Source organism: Dermacentor variabilis, chromosome 6 (assembly GCF_050947875.1).
Source record: "Dermacentor variabilis isolate Ectoservices chromosome 6, ASM5094787v1, whole genome shotgun sequence".
Taxonomy (NCBI): Eukaryota; Metazoa; Arthropoda; class Arachnida; order Ixodida; family Ixodidae; genus Dermacentor; species Dermacentor variabilis.
Window position 1 is genome coordinate 149,281,456 of NC_134573.1, and position 26,189 is coordinate 149,307,644.

At 45.3% G+C, this 26,189-nt stretch overlaps 1 protein-coding gene across 2 annotated transcripts in view; it reads left to right on the forward strand.

The window, feature by feature from the left end:
* The window catches only part of LOC142585461 (voltage-dependent calcium channel subunit alpha-2/delta-1-like), a 172,890-nt gene that overhangs the window by 120,063 nt on the left and 26,638 nt on the right, over positions 1-26,189 (forward strand). For both annotated transcript variants that reach the window (XM_075696236.1, XM_075696238.1), the window contains 13 exons: positions 817-898; positions 1,855-1,968; positions 3,155-3,214; positions 9,687-9,822; positions 15,050-15,181; positions 20,670-20,730; positions 20,926-20,976; positions 21,536-21,635; positions 22,169-22,237; positions 23,796-23,885; positions 24,534-24,653; positions 24,919-24,997; positions 26,044-26,093. In XM_075696236.1, coding sequence (XP_075552351.1) covers positions 817-898; positions 1,855-1,968; positions 3,155-3,214; positions 9,687-9,822; positions 15,050-15,181; positions 20,670-20,730; positions 20,926-20,976; positions 21,536-21,635; positions 22,169-22,237; positions 23,796-23,885; positions 24,534-24,653; positions 24,919-24,997; positions 26,044-26,093 — 1,144 coding nt within the window. The remainder of the gene's footprint in view (positions 1-816; positions 899-1,854; positions 1,969-3,154; positions 3,215-9,686; positions 9,823-15,049; positions 15,182-20,669; positions 20,731-20,925; positions 20,977-21,535; positions 21,636-22,168; positions 22,238-23,795; positions 23,886-24,533; positions 24,654-24,918; positions 24,998-26,043; positions 26,094-26,189) is intronic.

The following is a 26,189-nucleotide window of genomic DNA, read 5'->3' on the forward strand; positions in this document are numbered from 1 at the left end:
GAAAGTACAACCTTGAATTGTGGACAGATGAGTCATGAAAAACATGCTTCTTTTTTTGCAAATTAAGGCAAAAAAGAATGAAGGCATGAATCACTGAATGTCTATGGCACGTAATTTGACAGCTAACATGAACTAAAATAAAGTGTACATCTCTCCTTTTTTTAAAGGGAGACAATTAGCGTTACATAAAAGTGAATTCGCCATGGTTAAACTCTACCGTTTAGGTCCAAAGAAAACGTTAAACTAGAAAGTTGAAGCTCACGGCGTGTGTCGCTAAGGGTACGTCCAGCATCACTTTGAATGACACTTGCCCTTACGAACCATTCTACCCGTGAGAACTTTTTTTTAATGAATACTTACCGAGACCTTTACCAGACTTCTACAAGCGCTTCGAAAAGGTATGCGGTATAGGGAATTCTATGAAAGACAGTCTTTGCTCGCAATGCCATCTACAACGGCGAAAAAAAAAAGAAGCGAATATTCTGAAGCGGCAACAGATGACACTGGCAATTGCGAAACCTATTCGATAACGTCATCATGACGCAGTTTTTTCCATAACGGCGAAACGTTCACATTAGCAGAGGTCGGCAACGAGAGAGAACAGAGTTATCAAAGCCGGGGAAACGTTGCCAGCAAAACAGCGTTTCATGCTTGTGTTTCCCCTAGTTTCCCCCTTCCGTCTGTGGTTTAGCTGTTCAGAAGTAAGCGCAGGAATCGAGAGTTCGTCGAAGCGTGCAGTTAAGGCATTCATGCGCAAAAAAGAAAAGAAGTACTAGTGATGTTCTAACACAAAGCCTTTGTTTGGCGTATTTCCAGGATATACCGATGGGCGAACGAGCTGGATACGACCTTGGTGACGAGGTTAACTTCGATATCGGGCATCGAGACGCTACGAAATGTGAGCACGCCTTGTGTACAAGCTGTTTCTCAATTGTCGCTTCCAAAGTTATAATTGTTGTCGCTTAAGTACGTTCAACGGGAGAAATGCCAGAAAACAATGAAATAGGCACAATCGCGTTTTTGTGAAAAAAAAAGAAAGAAAGCGTGCAAAGTCTACTCAAGAGAATCGAGGAAACGAAAAAGAAATTATCTAAAGTAGAAACAGCACTGAACGTATGGCCTGAGGCCTAAGAGGTGCGCTGATTGACGGCTGATGTAAAATAATGCAAGTGAAAATTTTGTTTGTGGATTACACGCTAAACTGCCACACTCTGAAATTATCGCACAAATCATTTTGCGAGTAGCACGGTTTGGCATTGCGTAGGATTTGTACTGTGCTCACCTCTTGTGGTTTATTGTACACAAAGAAGATGCATAGACTACAGGAACTTAGGGTTTTGCGGGATCGTAATGTACCATAGCACTAGCTGCGGCTTTGTTACGTCTCTGACCTCTTGTTCTGTATATCAGCCCCCGCTGGTTAGAAGTTCAGGCATTACGCATAAGGTCACCGACCAGGTTTTTATGAATTTATAAAAAAATAAATAAAACGATACAAATCAACATAGGCAAGAAAAGAAATTGTCAAAGACGGCACGGCCTCTTACGACGTCGACGTCAGGGAAATACTAAAGAAACACTAAGCTGAGGATAGACTTCAGGTAACAGTAAAAAATCATATCCGCGAAATGTCTTCGAAACGACAATGGAGTTGTTCTCGGTGACTTTCCATTTCTCACGAGAGAGGTTACCCACAGTGCGCTTTGTATACACGGACATTTTGTTGGTTCCAAAGTACGAGAATATTAGATGAAAGTACAACAAGATTGCTGTCCCGATTCTCTCCTGTCAGCAACGCTTCTCTTTTCCTTGTCTTCTTTTTCCCCCCTGTCTTTATGTTGGCCGCGTACGCAGAGCTACGAGAATGCCGACAAGTTGAGCCTTGTGGAAGTGAACGGCACGGAGCTGCTGCTGAAGATGACCTTGGAGATGGAGAAGAACTTGCAGCGCAAGAAAAACGCTCTCAAGGTATACGCCTCAGCAATACTATTATGTTTTTATCGTACAGCATGCCAGTGATGCGAAGAGGCACGCTAGCCGACAGGAGAGGCTATATTGCTTGTATTGCTTGTACTAAAAAAAAAAAAAAGGAAATGCTTTATATAGAGTATGCCGCGTCCGAAAATAATGATCCAGGTACCTGGAAGAATCATTAGTTTTGTGGAATGGCTATTTAGGGACAATGCCTTTCTGTTCCATATCGGCGCTGACCCAGCCCTCTGTTAATAGAGAACCGATAAAATGTACATGTTCCCATTCGTACGATTCTATTACTTTCTCAACATCCACCATTCAAAAAACCAGTTGATTATGGTAATAATATATGCGCCGAGCTAGTCACATCACTGTCGAAGCACGAAAGAAAAATTGGAATGAAAGCGTTAAAGTATCCTTTCGCGCATGCATCTGTTAAGATAGTACGATTATGGTAGCTACAGAGCAAAGAAACTACAACTGTGATAAAGATACTCGAAATTATGATAAAATTATGCATAAAGTGAGCTAACCGGAGAAAGAGAGCCGCGCTATAACACGACTGGGGTGCGTGACGCGGAATTTCTCTGATTGCTGTTTTAAGGGCTTTTTTTTATGCCAGTCAAACATTTTTGAGCTGAGAATATAATGTGCTTGACGTCAGGTTGTGTTTTGTTTGCCGCTACCATCAGTGATCACCAGCCATACAGTACAGTAAAGCCTCAGTACAGTTCGTGGCACGGGCAGCTAACTGGGGTGTGCAAGCACTACAAGGTCTACTCCCCGTTCTCTTGTTTTCCCCCATGTTAGTGGCCTAGCGTAGACTGCAACGCTGCCTTTTCTTTAAGCAAATTCATTAATTCCTTCAATGACGCCGAACCGAGCGAGTTGGAATGCATTCATTCCTCCTGGAGTTGTTTACTGGAGTTATAAGACAGTAGTTATTCCGCATTTCTGTATGTGCACATTGTTTAGTGTGTCATGCTAACAAAAATGATTAATCATTAACTAGATATGTGCATTAGTCGATCGATTAATATAATTACTCGACATTGTTGAACGAATGAATTAAATAACGATGTGTTCAATAAATAAATGATTTGATTAATTGAATAATTTATTAGTGCTGTTTGTCCGAAGTCAGCTTAACTGTGCTCACTCTCACTGTTTTCTATCGCAGCGTTTGGTGAAAAAGGCGGAAGAGGCAGTGGTGAAGCACAAATATGCGTCCGATCTCACGGTAAGACCCTGCGTCGTTCACAAACACCATACTGTTTGCCATTTGTCGCTGTCGCTGGCAAAGCGGAAACACCCAAACTTGGACACGAGTAGACCTTATCCACCTGCGGTTCACGCGGATTTTAGGACGTCGGATGCAACTGTCAGAGCAATTCAGTTTTAAAGCAAAGTTGTCCTCCCTACTCCCCCTTCCAATTCCGCTTCTGCGGGCGCCAGCTGCCAACGGCTGTCTCGCGGAGCAAGACATTAGCCTCGCACCCACTACCACACCATTCACTACGTCTCGTTATTTCTTCTCTTTGTGTTCGTATTCATGGCGGTGTTTCATCGTGTTACCACTCCAAGCTCGCGTAGCTGTCCATGCTTTTGCAAAACATAACCAGGCCGCTATATACGCCAGCACCCACTAATCTTGGTTCTGTGCGGCAGTAGGCACACAGAGGTGTCGCCTCAATGCTGTCGCGATTAGTCGCGACTTTCGTTTGCTTACCGTGCTGTGAAACTAGGTCTAATGCCATTCTGTTTACTGCCCCAAACTGTTATACAAAGGACAAGAGAGAGAGACTGTTTTTTGTGTAGCAGTACAGCGCAGTAAACAGAACAATGCCATACCAACTAGTCACTGTCGAAGCCATGTTAGGCTTAATGCCCGTTCCCGAAAGTAGGAGCAGGCATCAAATAATGAACATTGATTTCATGCTTTCTTCTCAACCACGTCTTTTGGTTCCTCGGCAAGTTGAGAGCTCGATGTAGGAGCTACGGGAGGAACACTTAGTTTCTTCTCTCCTGTGCCTAGCGCAGTCCTCTTGTTCTTTTGTTTTTGTCACATTGTGCCTCTGTGAGACACCACAAATATACAAACTGAGATAAAGTGCTACGATTGTGCATACGTCATCACATTACCTGTAGCTACATAGGGCAGCAAACTACTTGGATTCAATGTCTACCCGCCGTGATTGCTTAGTGGCTTCGGTGTTACGCCGCTATATGCACGAGGTCGCGGAATGTATTCCCCGCCGCGGCGGCCGCATTTTGATGGGGGCGAAATGCAAAGACGCCCGTGTTCCCGGCATTTGGTGCACGATAAGGAACAACGGGTAGTCGAATTTAATCCGGAGTCCCCAACTACATGGCGTGCCTCGTAATCAGATTGCGCTTCTGGCACGTAGAACCCCGGAATTGACATTCTTTTTTAATTCAATGTCAAGACCTTATGTGCAGGAATCTTTTGCACGAAGAACTTAACCAGTGGATCAATTTTTACCCACGGGTAAGAAGCCTACGAGCCCGCTACAGTAAGCTGTAATAAGCGATTATGATGTTACTGAAGAATAAGTTTAACGGCAAAGAAATAATGCGTGTTAGAAACATTTTACATCTAGCACTCGTCAAGTTAGCCTGCGCCAAGTTGTTGCCACTTGTCTTCCTGAAGCGGCCCCAAGTTTCTTGACGTAGCGCATTGCCGCGGTAAGGCCAGCGGATGCGGAACAAGAAGGGATCGCGATATAGGCGGATGACTCGTAGCGTCTTGATCCGACTTGCTCAAGTTCTGTTAGCTAGCGAACTTGCAAGGCTGTGACTTCTTAGAGTTGCCACAAAGAAGAAGGAGAAGAAAAAATAACGGAGTGGAAACGTGCAGGTCGTCTATCATTTTCTTCCTGTGGCACGCATGCTTCCGCTCAGAGGAACTCGATAGCGCGGGTCAACCTGCGTCGGCCACCAAAAGCGCGGGGCAAGAGCTGCAGCTTCTCTGTGGTCGCCTTCAGCCACTTCTAACCCGTTTCTATCGTCGTTTTTTTTTTCTTCTTTGCCTCGTGCGCTGCTGTCCGCTGATTTCATTCCTCGAGGTTAGCGTTCACGCTCACACGCTAGCAGAGAAAGACGAAAAATAGAACAGGAATCCCTCGTCATGGTCGCTTTCGGCCATTCATCATGGCGGGCCACGTCGGTATCGGCACCAACAGGACAGGGCTTTTCATTTCTTCCCGCATCTTCCAGGGGGAAAAACGCGCACAATAAGAAAGGAAAAGGAAGAAACGACACGGGTCTAAAGCCAGGGCCATACGAAAGGGGTCTTCGTCGGCCCCGCTGCTCGTCTACGGCCATACCGCCTCCGGCTGATGTATGGCGCCGCCCAAACGAATGACCGCCCGAGCAGAGAACAGCAGAGAGAGGGCACGCGGCATGCGTCCGGAACGAAGCGGCGGCGCTTATCGCCGGAGATGAGGGAAGTCGGTGAAAGTGCCTCCTCGGTTCGGGCAAGCGGTCCGAGTCCGCGGTGATTCTCCGCCTCCTCCGACTCGTTCGTGCGCCGTCTCGGCAATACCACGCAGCGTCGGTTGAAGGCGCCAACAGCCAGAGCGGTATAGCCTAACTACATCGATTCTGTTCGTCGGAGGCAACATATTCTCGGTCACCCGCGTGCCGTTAGTCGCAATTAGTGCGTTATGACTGGCCAAGCTACACGAGGCGGATGTGACGGAAGGACTGGCAGGTTCGTTACAGCGCAACACGAGACGAAGGCAAAAGAGGGTATAAAACGACGACACGGCGCAATTTTACACCTTCTTTTGTCCTCGTCTTGTCCTGAGCTGTAACGAACCTTACTATGAATTCCAATCAACTGGCCCAACTTGCCGTCTTGATGCAGGACTGGCAGATCTACATTTACAATTACCTTCACGTCGCAAGGCGCTGGAACGAATTGGCAAAAATTCTGTCGCGGTTACGAGTTGTCACACTTGTTACGTTTGAAATGACGGTCACGTACTAGTGCCCAGACTGTAATTGTGTAGTTATAGACGATAGAAAGACCTGCACGGATTCGTTTAACTGTATTCTGCCGCGCGGTCAGCAAAAAGGAGCGAGAATGTATACTAGAAAGTGATTGAGTGAGAGTATGTCGCTCTGCTAAAGGCGCTCCGTGATTAGCGGTTGTCGTAACGATTTTATTCCATTTACCGTGGCTAGTCAGCACAAGAACACCGGGAAGTAGGGAAACAGTACGGTTTGCACATAACTTTTGTTATCTGGCCCCCTGGTAAGCTTACGTAAGTATTAGCGTTGCATTGCTGCACAGTATTATTGAGAAGAAGCAAGGATGCGCATGGAACCGCATATAGATAAACAAAAGAGAACGCCATAACATTGGTGCTGGATGCGGGCGAAGTGAATAATTTAGCGAAGACAAGGACGGGTCCACTCTCGGTATTTTTGTTCTGAACGCTCGGCAGCTTAGAATTTGGGACGATCGACTACAGACTTCTTCATTGCTATCGTTATTATTGTGATGTTCATTGGATGTAGGTAGGGACAGAGGTAATGATAAAGTGTGTTTTAGGCGGCTGCCAAACAAGTAAGCAGCATTGCATGAAGGCTCCGTACAAGTTTCATTCTAACGAAAAAATTGCATTGAGATTAAAGAGCGAGAACTTTGTCCGTTTCGTTCGCTCACTGAATAAGGGCAATCCATAGCGTTTCAGCGTAAAGCAGTCTCAGCAGTAGTCACTCGAGTAACTACAAGTTTGCAACACTTGGGAGTTAGCTAGCAACACCAGGTATTCACAAGCGCAATGTGTTGTGCGTTTTCCAAACCGCAACGACCCACACGGCTTCCCATTCACTTCCCAACCATGCATCATGGAGAAAGTTTAGGATATAAAGGAGGAGGAAGAAGGAGGAGAGGCATGTGACTTCCTGCAGGCGGACCTAGCGTTGCAAATGTTGCCGGCGATTGCTTCGCTTCAACGTCACCTGTCAACCGCGATACGGTTTGCAACACTTGGGAGTTAGCTAGCAACACCAGGTATTCACAAGCGCAATGTGTTGTGCGTTTTCCAAACCGCAACGACCCACACGGCTTCCCATTCACTTCCCAACCATGCATCATGGAGAAAGTTTAGGAGGAGTCGAAGCACGTCCCTTCTAAATATCGAATGTCCTCACGGAAACAAAATATCGCTTGCATTCGAGTTTGGTGCCGTCTTGCGCTTGAGTTTATTACGATCTTAAGTTCTACTTCAATTTCGGGACACTAGTACAGGGTCAGCGTAAACTCCATCTTGGCGATGCAGGACCTGGCCCATCATCGTCGTGTGTGCATTGTCAAGCTCTTGGTGACATTGGATATATATAGGTTTGAAATAAGGAGCACACATACACAAAATTCATGATACTAACGTTCCGCTCGTGGCATGATTTTCGCCAGCATTTTCCTTACTATGAATAAATTCGTATATATATATATATATATATATATATATATATATATATATATATATATATATATATATATATATATATATATATATATATATACACGCACACATCAGGGTGTCTAACAAGTTGACATTTCCAAATTCCTTGAGTTTTCCAGGTTTTCCCCGAGTGCCTTTGCAAAATTTTGTGAATGAGACAGGACTTTGTTATATGTCAAGGCGGGCTGACACCATGTCGCCCGATGCCGTCACTTTCTAGTAAGCATGTTGAAACAAAAATCAGTTAATCCAGTTTGAACAGAAAGGTGTAATGTTGGTTTTATTCAAAAAGAAAACAGAAGCAAGGTGTTCGTAAAATGCACCACGAATAAAATAAATGGAAAAAAAAAATTGGCAGGCCCCACTACAAATCAAGTCGAACATTTTCGAATACCGATGAAAAGAAGATGGACACAGAAGTAAATATTTTCGAATGTGCGCTATTTCTATCAATTCAGACCAAGCTCATTGGTATGAGGCCTGAACTTTGTCAAAACTAAGATTCTCTCTCAGCAGCTGGAAAGTCAACCTCAACTGTCCTGACATACTCTCAGCCCGTACACGACACCTCAGTGTTGGGTTTCACTGCTTTAAAGAGTTTACTTTGGTTAGGATGAGTGACACCTGCATCTTGGCGTCAGCCTACACTTTGTTTTTTGAGTTCAAGCTTCTTGAAAGAGGCGGCGGCACGCTTCATTTGCCGTTCATTCCTCAATGCATGGATTCTTTCTCTTCTCGTCATCTTTCCACCACGCGTTCGCCCCACGGACAATTCGAACCCTCCTCGTGGTCAGTTGTACAGCCAACGTCCAATTTGTGGGACTCCCTAAGGCCCCGAAAACGTCCAAAAAATCGGGCAGTCCGAAAAAACGAAGGTATGTCTAACTGCACTTAAGGACTCAAATCACCACAGTCACGTCCACAAAAGCTCTGGAGGCCTGCCAGTAAACTTATTATGCATATCGGTGCTCATAGTGCGACAGGAGACGGGCATGCACGCATGTATAGTTGAGGAATACACACTGTGTTCCGTGACAATTGCCCTTTCCTACGCTTGTTAAGCTTCACCGCAGTAATTTGCGTACGCTTCATTGCCTAACATTGCTGTACTGAGACGAAGCTAATTTTTGAGAACCGGAATTATGCCACGCGTTGTGTTTTCCAAGCTTCGAAGCCAATCTGGAGTATTACAACTGCGTAGTCGCTGCCATTTCTGACAACGGCGAATAATTTTAATGAAAAGAATCAGCACCGCACGGCAAGAAGGCCTAGCGTTGCCACGGTGGTGGCTACGGCCGCCAGCGGATCTGCGTGCTAGTGCGCCGGTTCGAGGCGGCGAGATAATCAAAATGGCGATCGTGGTGGCTTTATTTCCGTTTAGGACCTGCAGCCACGGCAAAAAGTCCGAAATATTGGTCGGCGAAGTGTTCTTGCGTCCCAAATTTCAGACGTTCTTACACATTGACTGTATGGGGTACGTGGTGGTGCTGCGAAGCCGTGCGAATTGTCAGGCATGTCAGAAACATCGGGCGTCTGGAAAATCGGTCCTCGACTGTACTCTGGAAACACCTCGAGCCGAGGACACGGCGTGAAATACGATTTGTTGCGATTCCTCTGTTACTGGAGCCAGCATTAGCGCGACTTTCGTTCACTTTCTATAAAATTACACCTTACAGAAGCGCAAATTCGGAAGCACAAATTCCCTGAGTTTTCCCCGAGTATTTCCACACTCTCCAAATTCCTTGAGAATTACCGGTATTTCCGGGTGATAGACCCAATATATATATATATATATATATATATATATATATGAACCCAGCAAAGTATCAGTAACTCTACAGTTCACACTACACGCTTGCTCCATCACTCGCAACACGACATGCAAGAGCCCATGTTTCGGCGTCATCATTGTTTTCAGCTCCCGCATTTTCACTTTCCCGCAATAATTGCTTCTTTCATGAAAACGCACAGGACAGCAGAGAAAAGCTTAAAACTGAACGCCCAGCGAAGCGCTTGATTCTGTCCGCGTTAGTGATGACTGCAAGGAGCCCTTGCTTTCAAAGTTGTTCTCCTAAACAAAAAAAAAAAAAAAAAAAAAAACGTTACACGCGCTCTCACACCTGCAACTATAGCCTACAACGCCGGAGCGCTACGGATTGGCACCGACGCCGGAGGTCGTACACGGGACGCCCCGCCCTTTTCTCTCCCTCCGTGCAGCGGGACGAGGTGGGCGCCGTCCTGATGAAAGAACTCACGGAAAGCGACGGCACGCTGCGCTACAGCGAAAAGTTTCACCGCTTCGTGAACGAGACGTACTCTGGCGTTCACGTCCCGCTGGAGATCTTCGACGAAGGTGGGAACCTCTTGTATTTATCCTCCTCTCCATTTTCAATGAGTAAATAGATAAATAAATAAATTTCATTACCGAGGGTTAACAGATGTCTTAGTCATGTTAGAGAGGCAGAACAAGAAATGTCGTATATGAGTTACGCTACTGATATAATAGCACGCATCGACAATATGTACGAGTCGAGCCACTAGGATAAAGGACAGAAACAATAGAGAGAGAGAGAGAGAGAGAGGGCAAATGATAAGGAAAGGTAGGGAGGTTAACTAGGACTGAGCCCGGTTGGCTACCCTACACTGGGGAAAGGGAAAAGGGGACGGAAAGATTAAAAGAAGAAGAGAAAGTCCACCGGGGATATCGTTCAGTCACTCAGTCCGGATCATAGTCGCTGACTCAATCCAGTAGCCTTCAAATATCGCAGCAGAGCTTTCGTGGCCTTTTGTAGCTGCGATATGCGAGGCCATGGTCCCAAGATCTTCTTCAAGGTGAACGGTGTTCTATCGAGCTGATTGAGAGCTGTGCAGAGGTCATGTCTTTCGTTTTGAAAAGATGGGCAGTAGCACAGTAGATGTTCTATAGTTTCCTCGGCACCGCAGGCATTGCAGTCGGCGCTATCAGTCATTCCAATCAAAAACGTATATGCATTGGTGAATGCGACGCCCAAGCGTAAGTGGCACAGCATTGTTTCTTCATTTCGCAGAAGTCCTGGTAACAGCCGCAGTTGCATAGAGGGGTCGAGGGAATGCAATCGTTTTTGGGTGAATTCAGGTGTGTGCCACTTCTGTAATGTCATACGGTGCGCTACCTTGCTTAGGTGTTGGGCTGCGTCGGTCCGCGATAAAGGTACAGAAACAAGGGTTGCTCCTTCGTGCGCTTTCCTGGCAGCTTCGTCAGCGAGGTCGTTGCCGGAGATACCGCAATGGCTAGGCAGCCGCTGAAACACGACGTCGTGTCCTTTCGCTATCATATGATGGTGCACTTCTCGTATCTCCGACACTAGTTGTTCACACGACCCGCGACGAAGAGATGACAGAAGACATTGTAAGGCCGCCTTCGAGTCGCAGAATATTGCCCACCGATTAGTGGGTTGGTTGTTAATGTAATCAACGGCACCTCGGAGGGCAACAAGCTCCGATCCGGTCGATGTTGTCATGTGAGAAATATTGTATTGGACGCTAATTGATCGTGATGGTATAACCACTGCGCCGGTGGAGCTGGTCTGAGTGGAAGAGCCATCCGTATATATGTGGACTCGGTCAAAGTAGAAAGTGTTCAAACAATCCAGAGCTGCTTGCTTCAGGGCAAAGGTAGGCAGGTCGGTCTTCTTTCTTATACCTGGAACCGTGAGACGCACTCGAGGTTGTTCTAAACACCACAAAGCTGAGGTTGAACGTGCTGAGGGTGTGAAGCCCGATGGTAGACAGGCACGATGGATGCTGACCTCGTTGGAGAAGGACGCCTGTGGTCGTCGTTCTGGCAGGCAGGCAAGAGAGCTTGACTGCATGCGTGAAACATGACGAACATGGGCCCTAAGCGTGTCGATGCTAATGTAAGTCGTGATCGGATGGTCTCGAGCCATTATAATGGTTCCTGCTGTTGAGGTGCTCCGCGGAAGTCCTAGGCAAACACGTAGTGCCTGTGCTTGCACGCTCTGTAGTTCTCGAAGATTTGACTTGCATGTTTTAGCAAGCACGGGAGAACTATAACGTAGCAATCCGATAAAAAGTGCTCGATATAACTGCAGCATGGAGCCCACTGACGATCCCCATGTTTTTCCGGCGATAAACCTGAAGACATGAACAATAGATGTGAGCTTCTTCTTCAAGTGGGCAACATGAGGGCTCCAAGAGAGGTCCCGGTCCACAATGACACCCAAAAACCGATGATTTCTCTTGTAGGAGATAGGCTGGCCATTAATGCATACTGGATAACGAGACATTGGTTTTCGTGTAAAAGCGACTAACGCACATTTTTCTGTTGAGATGGTAAGGCCTTGTGTGTGAAGATAGTGAAATGCCTGTGTTGCTGCTTTCTGCAGCCTTGCGCGAACCTGCAGACGAGTGACCGCTGACGACCAGATGCAAATATCGTCGGCGTAGATTGAGACACTCACTGTTTCCGGTAGGGATTCGGCCAGTCCAAGAAGCGCGAGGTTGAAAAGAATAGGGCTTAGAACCCCACCTTGGGGAACTCCTCGGCATATGTAGTGGTCGGTAGTCGGACCATCTTCCATACGTACGAACAAGCACCTTTGTGTCAAGTAGTTTCTGATCCATCGATATACTCGCCCTCCTAGTTCAAGTGTCAAAAGTGCGTCTAGAATGGGTTGATGGGAAACGTTGTCGTAAGCGCCTTTCACGTCCAGAAAGAGCGCTACTGATAATCGTTTCCAAGATTTTTGCTGTTCTACAGATGACACTAAGTCGATGACACTGTCAATTGATGAACGGCCTCGTCGAAATCCCGCCATAGAATCAGGGTAAATCTTGTGGTGTTCTAGGAACCATTCGAGACGCATGAGGATCATGCGTTCCATGAGTTTCCCGACGCAGCTGGCAATAAGCAACGCATGCGTTACGTGAGATTGTAGCGATGTTCAGGGACAATATGGTTGTGGAAAAAAGCAGTTGGTAGTTGTGTTTTACTCCTTCTTACCATAGTCAACCACTCATGCCCAAAAAGAGAGTGTATAGCAATAAAAAGATCGCGGCTCTAGCCACATTCTTTTTTTTTTCGAGAAACGAAACAGCGGGAGAGGAAGGAGGGCTCGCCGGGTCCAGGTGGGTGCTGTCGGATGTTCTCTCTCTCCCCCTCCCCCTTCTCTCCGCTACGGCCCTATCTCGCACCCCTCTAATCAATGGCTTCTTCTCGAAGTCGGAGTTGGCTTCGATATAGATGCGGCCTTCTGTGGCACACGACGCCGACCCTAGATGGCGCCTCAACTCCGCATCGCTTAGCGCCACGAAATGAGTTCGAAACCAATAGGCCAGCTCCGGCCCGGAGGCGCTTGCACGGAAGCCTGAACTCATATCCGCTCTAGCGAAGCTGTCTGCGAGCACGTGTTTTTCTAAGAATGCAGACAGAGCGCTGCATCTTTCTAGCTGGCGTCACGTGTGAACTTCGGAGAGACTTTACTCAAAGAGGCATCCACGTACCGAGTCCTCCTCGGGCAGGCGCGTTCACGTCCAACCCAATTTTCGGGAACGCCATTGCTATAACGAAGCCAACGTAACTAAGCCTATTTCAAAGCCGTGGCGTCATCGCTGTTCCTGCAGTACATATTGCAATAAATATCAGCAGCCTCTCGCTAACTGTATGCTGTTATGGCTAGGTTATCGGGAGCACGGGGAGTACATATATAAAAATGAAGTTTACCGGCATTTTATTAGAAACGTGCGTTTGAATCAGCGTAGAGGCCGCGGAAAGTGATGGAGATTAGTCTGTTCCCGCCTCAGCATTAATTATAAACTAAGCGATGCTTTTACGTTGATATGGAATCTCAATCGAAATTTGAAAAGCAAACAAACCAAAATTTAAAATTATGTTTAGTGTAGCTTTAACAGGTATAGTTGTACAGTAAAACTTTTCAGTTATCATCTAGGTGCTTATAGAAACACGTTCGCTCACTAGAAGTTCATTAAGGCGCAATGTATATGCCAGGAAGATCAGCGGGCACTGTTTCTAATTGTTAAGAAACGAAGTTTCCGAGACATAATGATAATTGTAGTTAGCGCAGATTCACAACAGTAGCGGACATAAGAAACCCTTAGTTAATGGCTACTAGGTTCATTGAATCTCACAAATAAAACTGTGAAATCACTTAAGAACACAGATTCCAACTACTGAACCGAGCCTGTCATTCCTCAAAGCAGTTGGTACCAATGGTAAGGCTGCCACAAGCCCCAAGATAAGCGTCTACGGTATCACCAACATACATCAATGCTCCACGCAATATTTATTCTCAGCTTTTCGAACGATTTTGCGGAAAAGTCAAAGTATAGTATTACGTAGTCGTGTGGCAAATAAAGAAATCGAAAGGCGTCCGGGCCTACGTGTTCTGGATTTAGAAGCAGTGTTACCTCCCCGGCACACTTCCCCTGGTGGCTACACCTATGCTACTCCCTAATGGGGGAAGGTTGCAAAAATGAAAGAGGCATAAAGGTGTTCGGTTTTCTTTGTAACGAACTTCATCTCTAACTACCGTACGTTGAAAGGCTTTGCGTGCAGTCGAGTCACGCTATACCATCGGGTCAACGTTTGATGGAGTGACCGTTAAAACATAGAACTGTGGAGACAGTCGTCTGTGAAAGAGCAACATCAATACCTGCTGAATGCTTCCGCTTGCGTAAAACTCGAATATTTTTGGGCCGCATGTCATTTACATTTCGCAAGAGCCGCAGAAAGTGAGCAAGTTATGCCTGTTTCGCAAGTAAGTGCTGACGACAGCGTCTGCGGGTGAATGTGCTGAATACCTGAACGGGATGGCGATGCTCTGGTAGTTGTGACACGATTTACCGGATTTTTCGATATTATTTACCTAACGATAGAGTTTACCGTAATTATCTTTTTATTGCACGCGTCCTAAACAACGGCCCAAATTCACGCAGCTTTTAGTTCGTATGCACTCCTTGTGAATGGCCGGCCGTATTCACATGTGTCCGATGTCACCACAGGCTGCATTATCTTCTTGCGAAGGAATCTAGCGAATAATTTTTGTTGTTGTTGTGATTATGAGGCTAATGTTATTAATAATCACAGAACAAGGGATGTTGATCCGGCTATACTCTCTCTGTTTCAGTAATATGGACAAAAGGTTTAATCCTGCAGATGACAACAAATAGTGTGGTATACAAGAAACATCACGTTTCTTCTACTTGATAGAGAAAAAAAAATAATTCGACAGCTCATATCATTAGTAAAGGCGGCGTGCCATTGGTAAAGAGCACTAGCGAATGAAAAGCTTCTATTCGGCCCCAGTTCAGTAGGCGACAATAAAAAAAATTAAAATAACAATGCCCTTCCACTCTGTGAAGAAGGATGACCAGGGAAGCTGTGTATGTGAGCCCCTTAATTGCGAACTGCACCTCCGCCGCGGGTCGGCCCGACATCGCACTATCTTCGGGATTGTTCTCTAGACGCGGACACGATTTTGGGGAAAGTAGCCCTTATCAGGTTCGCTAAAAGAAAACAAGCAGAAGGAGTCGGGAAAGGTGGGATTATCACTCCCTCGCAGACGCCGAGGTACTGAACGGACTCAAGTGGTCGCAGGCCTTGGACGCAGCCTTTCGACAGAATGCCGAGAAGGACCCGGATCTCCTGTGGCAGTACTTCGGAAGCAAAGTCGGGTACATGCGGATGTTCCCAGGTACGTGCTCAGCACGCGTGCAAAGCTTACTCCCTATCGAACCGCATTTAGGCACCTTGCATGACATTTACGGACCTTTCGCTGTAGACTCTATAGATCGTATATAAACCACTATACCGTTAATCGTTTTTGTCACCTCATGCCTGTTGACTTTCTGGAAGAAAACCCGGGAGCCTCGACACCACAATGCACTGACGTATATAAGTTTGCTAATGACTTTTGTTTACAGAAACTGTAGGGCGTTTCAAGCGTATAAAACATATACAAGAATCAAGAAAGACAAAAGGCTTAAAGAAATATACAGATAACTCGTAAACTGTTTAGGTTCGTTTTGCAACGATGATATGGAGGGCATCGCATTCAAGTAAGTTTCTTTATTCATTACCGAAGGAGAGGGTTCGTATACACAGAACCACGTGAACCACTTTGTGTAACGGTAGACGAAGGAGCGCTTGGACGGTGGCCACACACAGGGAAGAAACAGATGTCGGGAAGGTTTCACAATATCTTTAGTATTCTAAGATGTTCCGTGTCATTCGCCTGGATTCCAGCTTAAATGATACAATCCAAGGTTGCATCAAGGTTACACATTTAGAAGCGAACGTTTAACATCTTAGAAATAGTGATCAAACAATTTTTTCCCGCGAAGTCCTTGTTGCGACAATACAAGCTCTTGCGAAGACAAATCTACAGGCATTTTCCCTAGTGTGAACCATAGACGCGCTAACGCGGATGCGCATGCGTAAACGAGAGACGCGCACACATGCGTATAGCGCAAACAAAAGACGTGTGACCACAGACACGCAAGCGCAAACGCTCAATTGAACTAAACGTCGCAGGGTGCTGAAATTGGAAGTAACCTATGAAAGGGGGAGAATGGCTAGGGGGGGGGGGACGCGTGGGGGGAAGTTTAGAGTGCGCGCTCTATTAAGCAAGCTGTGGGAAATTGGCAAATCCACGGTAAACGCTTGCCACGAACCACTTAGAGGCTGTGAAGAGCAAGAGACATCGTGAAAGAGTTTCTTCAGAGGTGAAGGTGTCAGCCCTGCTGTATGCAGATCTGTACTTTAGATGAGGTGTTTCAGTTAGTATGCACTCCAAGCCACAGCATCCACATTCCGATGGCGATGGATTGCCAAGAAATCTCAAGTATACCGGGCTTTTTGAAGGCTCTTTCAAGAAACCCAGATGTCTAACTCAATTCGGAGCCTTCTGTTAAGCATGTTCGGACCACGTAACTTAAATGTGAGTTCACTCCACTTTTTTTTTGTAATATCTCTTTTCTATTATCTTTTATTCCCCTTTACGTCTTTGCGCAGCGCAGGGTAGCGAGCTGGTCTGAGAACTGGCTAACCCTCTTGTCTTAACGTCTGTTCCTGCTTTTTCCTATACTCCTTGGGAACTCTTAATTTCTTATCTTACGTTTGCTGTCTCTACGCGGAGGTCCGCGTAAATGCGTTAGGAGAGTTTGCGGGAGATGACGAGCCTGCCTTCTCAATATCATCTGTCTTGTCGTTCAGCCCTGCCTGTCTGGCGTACTCGAAGTCTGATGAGTCTCAAACGTTTTGCCCTTCGGATACAAAAAAAGAAAGAAAAACTAATAAGAAAGAGAGAGAGAGAAAAACGGGTCAAGCGCGGCCTAACACCGGCGAGACTACGAAAGCTAAGCCAGAAAAGAAATGCCGACCGGTAACGGGGAAGGAGATGGAACCTTAACGTTTCGAAGGACGTCAGAAATACGCGATACCTCTGGCAAAAGAGGAGGAAAAAAGAAAACGAAGAAAAAAAGAAAAAAAAGAAAGAAGGAAAGAAAGGGGAAAGGATCACGATATCGCCGCTGTCTCTGTGGCTGCGCTGATAGCGGCGGCGGCGCATTTCCTATGCCTCGCCGGCCACAACCTTTCTTTGTGCGGCTTGGCCGAGCGTGTGGGGAAAGGTCGGCCGCCAAAAGTAGTCGTGCAGTGGCCTGGTTTCCAATCGAAGCTCGTCGGCGCCGCGCACAGCGGAGCACCGTGTCAGCCTGATCGATTTTGTCTCTGGAAGCAGTCGGCGAGCCAGGCCGAGGAGGGGAAGCGCAACCAGCTCTGATGTATATACGTCCCTGGTTCTCTCTCTCTTCGTGTCCGCCCGTACGACGCGACGGCAAGACCCTGCGCTATGGACTCAGGTGCGAGCAACGTGAGTACAGCGTAACAGACAAATGAAAGCAACTCGGAGACGTAACGGTATAGCGTGCTGCGTGGACTCGTCGGAACGGGACATTTGGGAAGAAGCAGCGCGCCCTCTTGGCTTACGTGAACAAAGACGGCGCAGTGGCACAAAGGCTTCCAATGTTTTTAGGTGACGAATGTGTTGTTACTTTTTTTTTAATGTAGGGAAATGGACAGACATTTTTTTAGCCGGCTATACCAAAATTCTAAATTACGAGACGGAAGAAAAGCAAGCAAGAAGAAAAAAGAAAACACCTGACTAAGGGCTGGACACACGATCACATCTCACAAGTACACAAACAGTGTCACTATATACGGGCACTGGAAGCACAGTCCGGCAATCGGGACAGTCACCCATCACACAGCGTCCATAATTGAGAGTATAAACGTGCACATTGGAAGGGACAGCATTTCCGTTACATGAACACTAAAAAAAAATAAATTATAGAATTTTACATGCCAAAACCACTTTCTGATTATGACGAACGCCGTAGTAGGCGGTTCCGGAAATTTCGACCACCTGGGTTTCCTGAACGCGCAGCTAAATCTAAGTACACGGGTGTTTTCGCATTTCGCCCCCATCGAAATGCAGCCGCCGTGGCCGGGATTCGATCCCGCGGAAACATTTTAAAAAAGAAGACGACGACCATTGCTGTGTGAAGCTTTCAGTTCATTTTCATTTTTTATTTATTTAGTTTATGTTAGGTACTTTCAAAATCTGTGTTAGCAGTTATTTGTCAAATGCTTCGTTCTGAAAGTTCGCCTTTACCCTTTTACTATATTGTTGGATGTACGTTTGAATTCGTTCAGTGTGGACAATCGCCGCGTGGGTATGAGCGATGTTTTGAAGTAACAACTCTGCAATGCGAGTGATTTGCATGCAGGCCATGAGATTAATATTCCATCACAAGAAGAAAGTAGTGGGGGGAGGTAATGTTGACTCTGACAAACACTTGTAAGGGCAGGGCCGCGGTTCAAGAACATTGCTTACTGTGAAAGGACGTCTGTCAAGCCGCTTCTGGTCACATAAGACATTTAGAGCAATCATTGATAACATGCTCCGTTGAAGCGTAAGGGTGCTATCGGCAGAAAGTGCAAGAATAATGCAGCACTCGAGCACTGCGAAGTAGCTAAGAAAAAGAAGGGGGAGGGGGAAGAAAGACAACATAAATCCAATGATTACGACGACGACGGACCTCATGGGGTCTGCTTCTCCTGTTATGCCCATTAATGGGTACGCAATCGTCAGAATGTAGCATAGGTTTAAATTTGTGTATTCCGTTGAATGTATTTCTCCTGTTCACATTTTAACATATTAGTAAATGAAGAACGACGGAAGGCTATCGCAAGTACACAATATGTTACTAAATACCACTGTTCCAGCCTCTTACTTTTAAGCTTTTAACCTCTTCAATAGTCAATTGGTAATATATAGTAATATATGACATATAATAATATATAGTGATATAATGCCGATCGGCGATAGCAATCAGCAAGGAAATGTACATGCGCAACCGCCTTCGCATACTGTCGCCATCGGAGTACAGCCGCAATGGCTTGAGGATCGAATATGCAACGTCATGCTAAGCAGCACCGCGCCATAACCAGTGAGTCACAGCGCTGAGTACGCAACAGAATAAATGAAAAAAAAAAAAGAAGGAACGTGGACGGTAAGAAGGTTCGACCGAAGAAAAGAAAAAAAGAAGTGAGAAAGGATGGTTATAGGAACCGAAGAAAAGGAGGACATCCTTCGCGCCGAAAGCGCAGGGATCGGCTCCTGCGGGCGCGTTAATGTTCTCTTCCATCATCAGTCTCCACCGGAGCTCAACGTGCGCCTCTTCTGTTGGTTCACGGAGTGGAACCGCGCCGCCGAACAAGTGTGCACGCATGGAAAGCCGCCGGCGCCAAGGCAGGCGGCGTTATAGCTCGCCGGCATCGACATTCGCCATTACTCATGGGACACTATGCGCGGCAGTCGCCGGATTCGAGGGGTTGTTTCATTCTCGGCGCACTTTACAGCAGTTTTATGCGCTCATCTATCACTCTCGGGGACGTTAATTCAGTTGCCGGTTGATGCCATAAGGCGCAAGAAATCCCTATAGGCAAATGTATATTTACCAGTATATATATTTTAGCTTTCGATGTATACTGTCTAAAGAGCTGGTGGTGGCTGTCGCACTGGAAGCCATGCCTTCTCGAGGCGCACTCAGATGACCAGACAGACGGAGAGCAGCAAGAGCAGCAAAATGAGCAGACGGAGAGCAGCAAAATGGAGAATGAGAAAGAGGAGGATGGATGTCGTGAGGAGATCTAGAACTACGGGTTGAGGAAACAACAAGAACAACAACATAGATGCTGCGATCGAGTAGTGTTCTAAGAAGTGTGTGAGTGGGGAGAGAGTTTTGCGTAAGTTAAAGGTTGAACGATTCGTCCATCTTCTACAGGTCCGCAATCAATCTCTATATTCATGGACTATTAAACTGAAAAATTGACCAATTAGCATAGTGCGTTACGCTTCCAGTACCACCGTCACATGGCCGTTTTAAATGATTACTGAAACCGAACGCCATTGAAATCCCTGTGACTAATTCGCTCCTTCGTGCGACCTCTCGGAAGGAAGCTAATAGAGCTCACAGATTTCAGTGATAATTTATTTGCATGCTCCTTGAAGTTGCGCGTGTTCTTGTGGTATATGACCATGTTACGAGAAACTTCAGGAAACGCTACGATTATGTTTCTAGCGAAGTTGTGTAACGTGTAGTTAGGATATGGTTCACAATCTCACTGATGCACGCCTGTGGGTCTTCGTTTGTTTGTGAGAGTCGTTGTAAATTTCTCGGTTAGCAATAGAGAACAGCGGTAAGCGGCGCAACTGAATGAATGTCTCACAAACAGAGTGCCACGACTGAATAATGTCAGCTAAGCGGTTATCATATCTCATTATGTATTAGATAAGCGGTTGTAAGGATGATTCAACTATCACTCTTCTCACGTCTGGCATATATTTCGGCGAGCCTCTATTTTCTTAACGTAAAAAAAAGAAAGAAGATAGCTCATAACAGACGTGTGAACATTACGTAGGGAAGCTCAGGCTACGCCTAGGTCGACGTCAAAAATTGGTTGAATTGTCATTTTTTACGGCATATATTTTTCTAGAGGAACATTTTTTACATGTACTTCACCGTTGCGTCATTCATTCTTGCGCGACAACACAATGTTCTATAAGCCAACAGAAAACATAAAGAACATTTAGAATTTCAATTTATTTTGCATTTCAGCAAATCGTTGGAAGGTCGCCCCTGGAAAGCCCGACCTGTTCGACGTCCGGATGAGACCTTGGTAAGTTGAGCTAAATTCCATCCATAAAGAGTTACGCTAAGTTTGGACGCACGAAGGAGTGGTCATTTCGGCAAACCACTGTGGAATCGTGGATGGGGTTTTATTACTGATCAATGAGCCTTTAACTGTATATGTTATTTGTAGTTAATTGCCGCAGCTGCGAAAATATTCGCTTAGAACAATTTTGTTTCACAGGTTTATAGACGGTTCCAGTTCACCGAAGGATGTCATCGTATTGATGGACACGTAAGTTGATCTTTCTCTATTAGGTTCACGATCAAGCGATACCCAAGCCTGATATGAAGGTTTCTTCTTTATAGAACCAATGCTTTCTTTCATTATTCTACTATCATCGCCACTAAGCTACGAATATTTCACATTGCAATGTGGCAATTTCAACACTCACCACTGAAACAGTGTAAGATTGGACTTCGGAACTCACAAATGATGAGTCTTATGGCTACTTCTCGGCTAACAAACATTAGTCTCTGGAAGTGAAGATTAGAACGTCTGCGCACTGAGAATTAGGGGCCGTCACTCAAGGCTTTCGAAAGAGCAGGAACTCTCTTGCAACTTCCTATATCACAAGTTAACATCGTCGCGCTACCAAATTATTGTTTTGCGAAAATTCTCAGTCTACAAACCAAACTATGGTTTACTCTAGAGCGGACAGTTTCTATACGTCGAAAGGACCGTCGTGTAGAAAACGACAATATTTAATCTGAAAACACACCACCATTGCTTGCAACCTTATTTGGAGACTGCATCGAAAACATGTTTGCTACGCCCGTTGCCGCACTTTCAGGAGCGGGAGCATGCACGGGCCATCCATGGAGATCATGAAGTTGTCTGTCAAGTCGGTGTTGAAGACTTTTGAAGAAAACGATTTCGTCAATGTGGCCTCGGTATGAATAAATTATTTTTCTCTGTAAGGTGCAATCAGCCTGGACGTGTCGCTAGTATAGCTGAACAAAAAAAAAGAAAAAGAAACGATAAGTACTCGCCTGTGCATCTCATTGCGTGATCAGATATTTTGATGCACTTATGAATGGACGCGTTGTTACGTTTGGCAAATTGTAGTCGCAGAAAGAAGAAAAAAAATAAAGGCTATAGGTTATTCGGCCGGGCTACGTTTGAACTGTATTTTGCCCTAACCACCTTCAGAGTCAAAAATAAAAGGAAGGAAAGAAGAGAGAGATAGCGAAAGAAAGAAAATAATTTTAAAGTAGTGAATATAAAACTAAATTGTTAGATCGTGCATGTCTTTATGCGGTAATTATAAAGTATTTTGTCATGTTCTTGAGAAAGCGCCCTTTAAGTATGTACAAAGAATCCCGCAAGGTCACTCAAGTGAATTACACAAATCTGCAGGATTTGTTCGGCATCATCGCTGTTGCGATCTTTGCTGTGTCATCATTTATTCTCTTCTTTTTTTCAGTTCGCGGGCGAAGTTCGATGGGTATCCTGTTTCGACACGTTGGTTCAAGCCAACAGGCGCAACAAAAGGGTAAGGCATTCCCGCCATAGTAAGACACGGGCGATGCTGCGCGGTATAACAACATACTACCCGGATGTTTCTTGAAAAGCGGAGGTAACGTATTAAATGAGTGCTCACACGTTAAATAAGATCGCTAATGACCAGGGAGAAACATGAAAACGAAGTGAATCTAGAGAAGCTAGAGAAACTTAAACCCTCATTTTTTTTTTTTGCTCAAGCCCAAGTTCCGGTTGCTGATTTTTCTTCTGTGAGCTAAAACCTCAGAGTTTCTAGAAGCTTATGCTTGTATTGGTTGATCCAGTATATTTCTCGTTTGTATACAAGCCACTAATTCACCTCAATGCGCACGACATTTGCAGACCTAGTTGTCTGCCCCCAGACCAATAACGATGACCTGCAGTGAATATGTGAATACATACAATAAGTGAATATATATGACGAACGAAGCTGACTAGCACTTATAATATGAAAATCCTCAACACGAAACGCGTATCTAAGTTAAAGAAAAATAGACGTTGGGGATTGTGATGTGTTCTGCGGAAAATGAGCGGTGAAAAATTTGAGAGAGAGATGCAAATGAGAGGAAGGCAGGGAGGTTAACCAGACTTAAATTTGAAATAAGTTCTGCGCATTTACGTGCCAAAACTATGATCTGATTGTGAGGCACATCGTGGTGGGGGACTCGAGGTTAATTTTCGAACCATGTTGTTCTTTAACGCGCACCCAAATATAAGTACACAAGCGTGTTTTTTTGTCTTTTTTTTTTTCGAATCGACCTCAGCAATGCAACGCCATAGTCACTGGGCTACGGCGGTAAAGCAGTGGTCACGTATTGCATTTCTCGCGAAAGTAACTTTTTTCAGAAGCACCACAAAGTAAGCAGAAACACTTTCTGCCCCCCCCTCCCCCCCCCCCGCCAAAAAATATCTGCAGTTCGCAGGAATCACTATACCTCAAATTTTTGCTAGCGTGATAACGGGGAAAGTGGAGTCAGGCTGCTCTTTGAATTAGTAGGCGGACCAACATAAAGACGTCAAAACAAAAGTGACGTTAAAGCGTATTGTGTGTCTAGGCATAGTAAACTTCCGTGAGAGGGGTGATACGGTCCAGAATCAGTTCGTGCAGCCCAAGATCATTTCTAATCATAATCCTCGTCTGAACAAAACAGAGACAGGGAAGGCGAAAGTAACTGCACAAAAAAATTTATATAGAAGAATCTCGGAGAAGGCTTTCAAAAGTCTTAAACCTTGAATTGTTCATCTTCAGTTAGCGAATATTTCGTACATAGACATAAAAATAAATTGCCAGCAACCATGCTGCTTAAGTTTGCAGATGTGTGCGAGTAACCGGTTTATACGTGGACATACCTAGAACATTGTATTGATGTCCGAAATAAAGATTGATTGATTGATTGTTGATCGTTGATTGATTGATTGATTGATCGATCGATTTTGTTATTTCGCCTTCTCGAGGAAGTAGCCAGTCCCATTTCTGCCTTGGTTCCTTCCACGCTTGCTTCGTGTTGCAAGCGCACATTTTACGACCTTTTCTTTTCTCACCTCGCCAGATCCTCTCCAAGAGCATTGATCGGGTCACCGACGGTGGTACGGCCAGCCTGACCCATGCACTCGACTTCGCCTTCCGCACGATGGCTGATGTAAGTCACACGAAGGTTTTGAGTTCACGCACGACTCCAACGTTAATTGCTGCTGAAAGCGTCTATGTTCGGAGGCCGTTAGAAATTATTCTGCTAGTGTAAGTCTTAGCGCTTCGGCAGAAATGCGTAAAGATGAAGAAGTTACATGAACTGAAATTTCATTTGCCGTTCATTTCAACATCTCAATCCAATGAGCACAAATGTTGAATCTATAGGTCAAGAAACGGCTTGACAAGGTCCATGGTTTCTTCAATATGGCGCAGGTGGGCAGGTTTTTGAGCACTGAGCGAATACATTGGTTGTCTTTGGAAATAACAAAAAAAGAGAAAGAAAAGAAAATGTAATGAACAGCACTAATACGTCACACGTCAATCGACAATTCAACTGTTTAGCGAATTTTGGCACGCGCTTGGCAGCTAATGCATATATATATATATATATATATATATATATATATATATATATATATATATATATATATATATATATATATATAAAATGTTTTTTTTATTTTGCACAGCCAGACGACCTTGTCGTGGAACATATTGTTTGAGATGCCTACTTTGTGAACGCAAGCGTGGAGGGCCGAAGTTACCACGGCAGTAACTTCTATTTATGATGTCCTCTTTAATGTATCGTTATTTACAGTTCCAAGAGAACAAGACGGGCCATGCTGGTGCGGAGTGTATTCAGATGATCATGATCTTCACGGATGGAGGAACCGAGGACCCCACGCCTCTGATAGAAAAGCTCAACGCTGATCTCAAGGTGCGTGCCACGTCATTGCCACGTCATACGAGGCGTAAAGAGGAATAACGAGACGTATCACCAAAGAAAAACGAGAGAGGGTGGTCACAGGAATATCACATCAAAGAGAATTCAAACACGTATCACCAGCTAATGTCTGAAAATGCGATCGATTTGAATATGTGATGTGTAGAATTTGTCTACTTTATTCTTGTTTATATGTAGATACCTGTGCTATAAGCTTCGGAACTTGTGTATCCTAATCAATGGTATCTTTGACTTGCAGATTCGTATCTTCACCTACGTGGTCGGTCCACACCCGATACCGTACGCTACACTCAAGGCTCTCGCTTGCAAAAATCGAGGTACGGTCTTCTGGGCAATGTGTTTTACGATAATGTGATACACGTAGCAATGCAGTTGGCCGTTTCCTCAATGCAACAGTAAAATCAAGCGCATCTCTTGCTGCTAAGGTACGGTTGGCCTTCTCCGACACTGAAGGGGGTGCTAATATTCAATTCTGGTGTCAAACGTGCCAAAACCACGATCCGATTATGAAGCACGCCCTAATGGGAGGACTCAGGATTAATTTTGACCGCATAGAGTTCGTTAGAGTGTCCCCAAATTGCACGGTGCACGGGAGTTTTCGCATTTCGCCCTCATCAAAATACGGCTGTCGTGGCCGGCGTTTGATGCCGCGGCAATAACGTGTCCCCGGTCAAATGAAAAAGAAGACAGAGTGGCTCTTATCTGGTAATTACACTTTTTAGGCTTGTCAATCCGCATCCATCGCACCCACAGCGCTCTTTTGCTTTTGATCACGATATCAGTTATATGGAAACTCCAGGCGAATTTTCGTCGTTTTCGTTGCCTTGAGGCTCCGCATACGTTTAGGAATATGTATGCTTTATGCTTATCTATGCCGCATATGCAGGTGTATATTGTTGCACTATTCAATATCTAAATTTGCTCATGCCAGTTCTTACGTTCCTGAACAAACTGTTCCACAGAGTTTTGAGAATGGTAACCTGCAAACAAATTTAATGAAACATAACGTTCACAGCGCATGGATTTCATCTTAAACCTTCTTAGACTGTTATATAATAAAAGTGCGAAACAATATCAGTACTCAAACCGGAAAGTGCTTTCATTTTACCTGCGCGGCTCCTTACTGACAGCGTAATGGCGCCTTTGCAATGCCATTGCCGGCGCCATGGGGCGTGTTAAAGTTTTAAGTGTGCCAAAAATTCTGGCGCACCCGCAACGTCACGCACGTGTTAGTCGGACTCGCGTGCAGTTAGAACACCGGCCAAGAAGTTCAAGCGAAACGCTAAACCTCGCTATCGTAGTCAGTGCTTCTTCCTTAGGACGAATCTACCAATTTGTTTTTGTTTGTTCTTAATTGCTGCAGGTTACTTTACTGCCATCACGTCGTTTGGTGCAAGCAGGTACAAAGTACAGGTGAGCGAGAACTTTCCATCAAGTGGAAACGTGTTCGAGCGGAAAATTATTGCGTTGGTCTCACAGTAGGATGTAGACAAATGTTGAGCTCAAGTG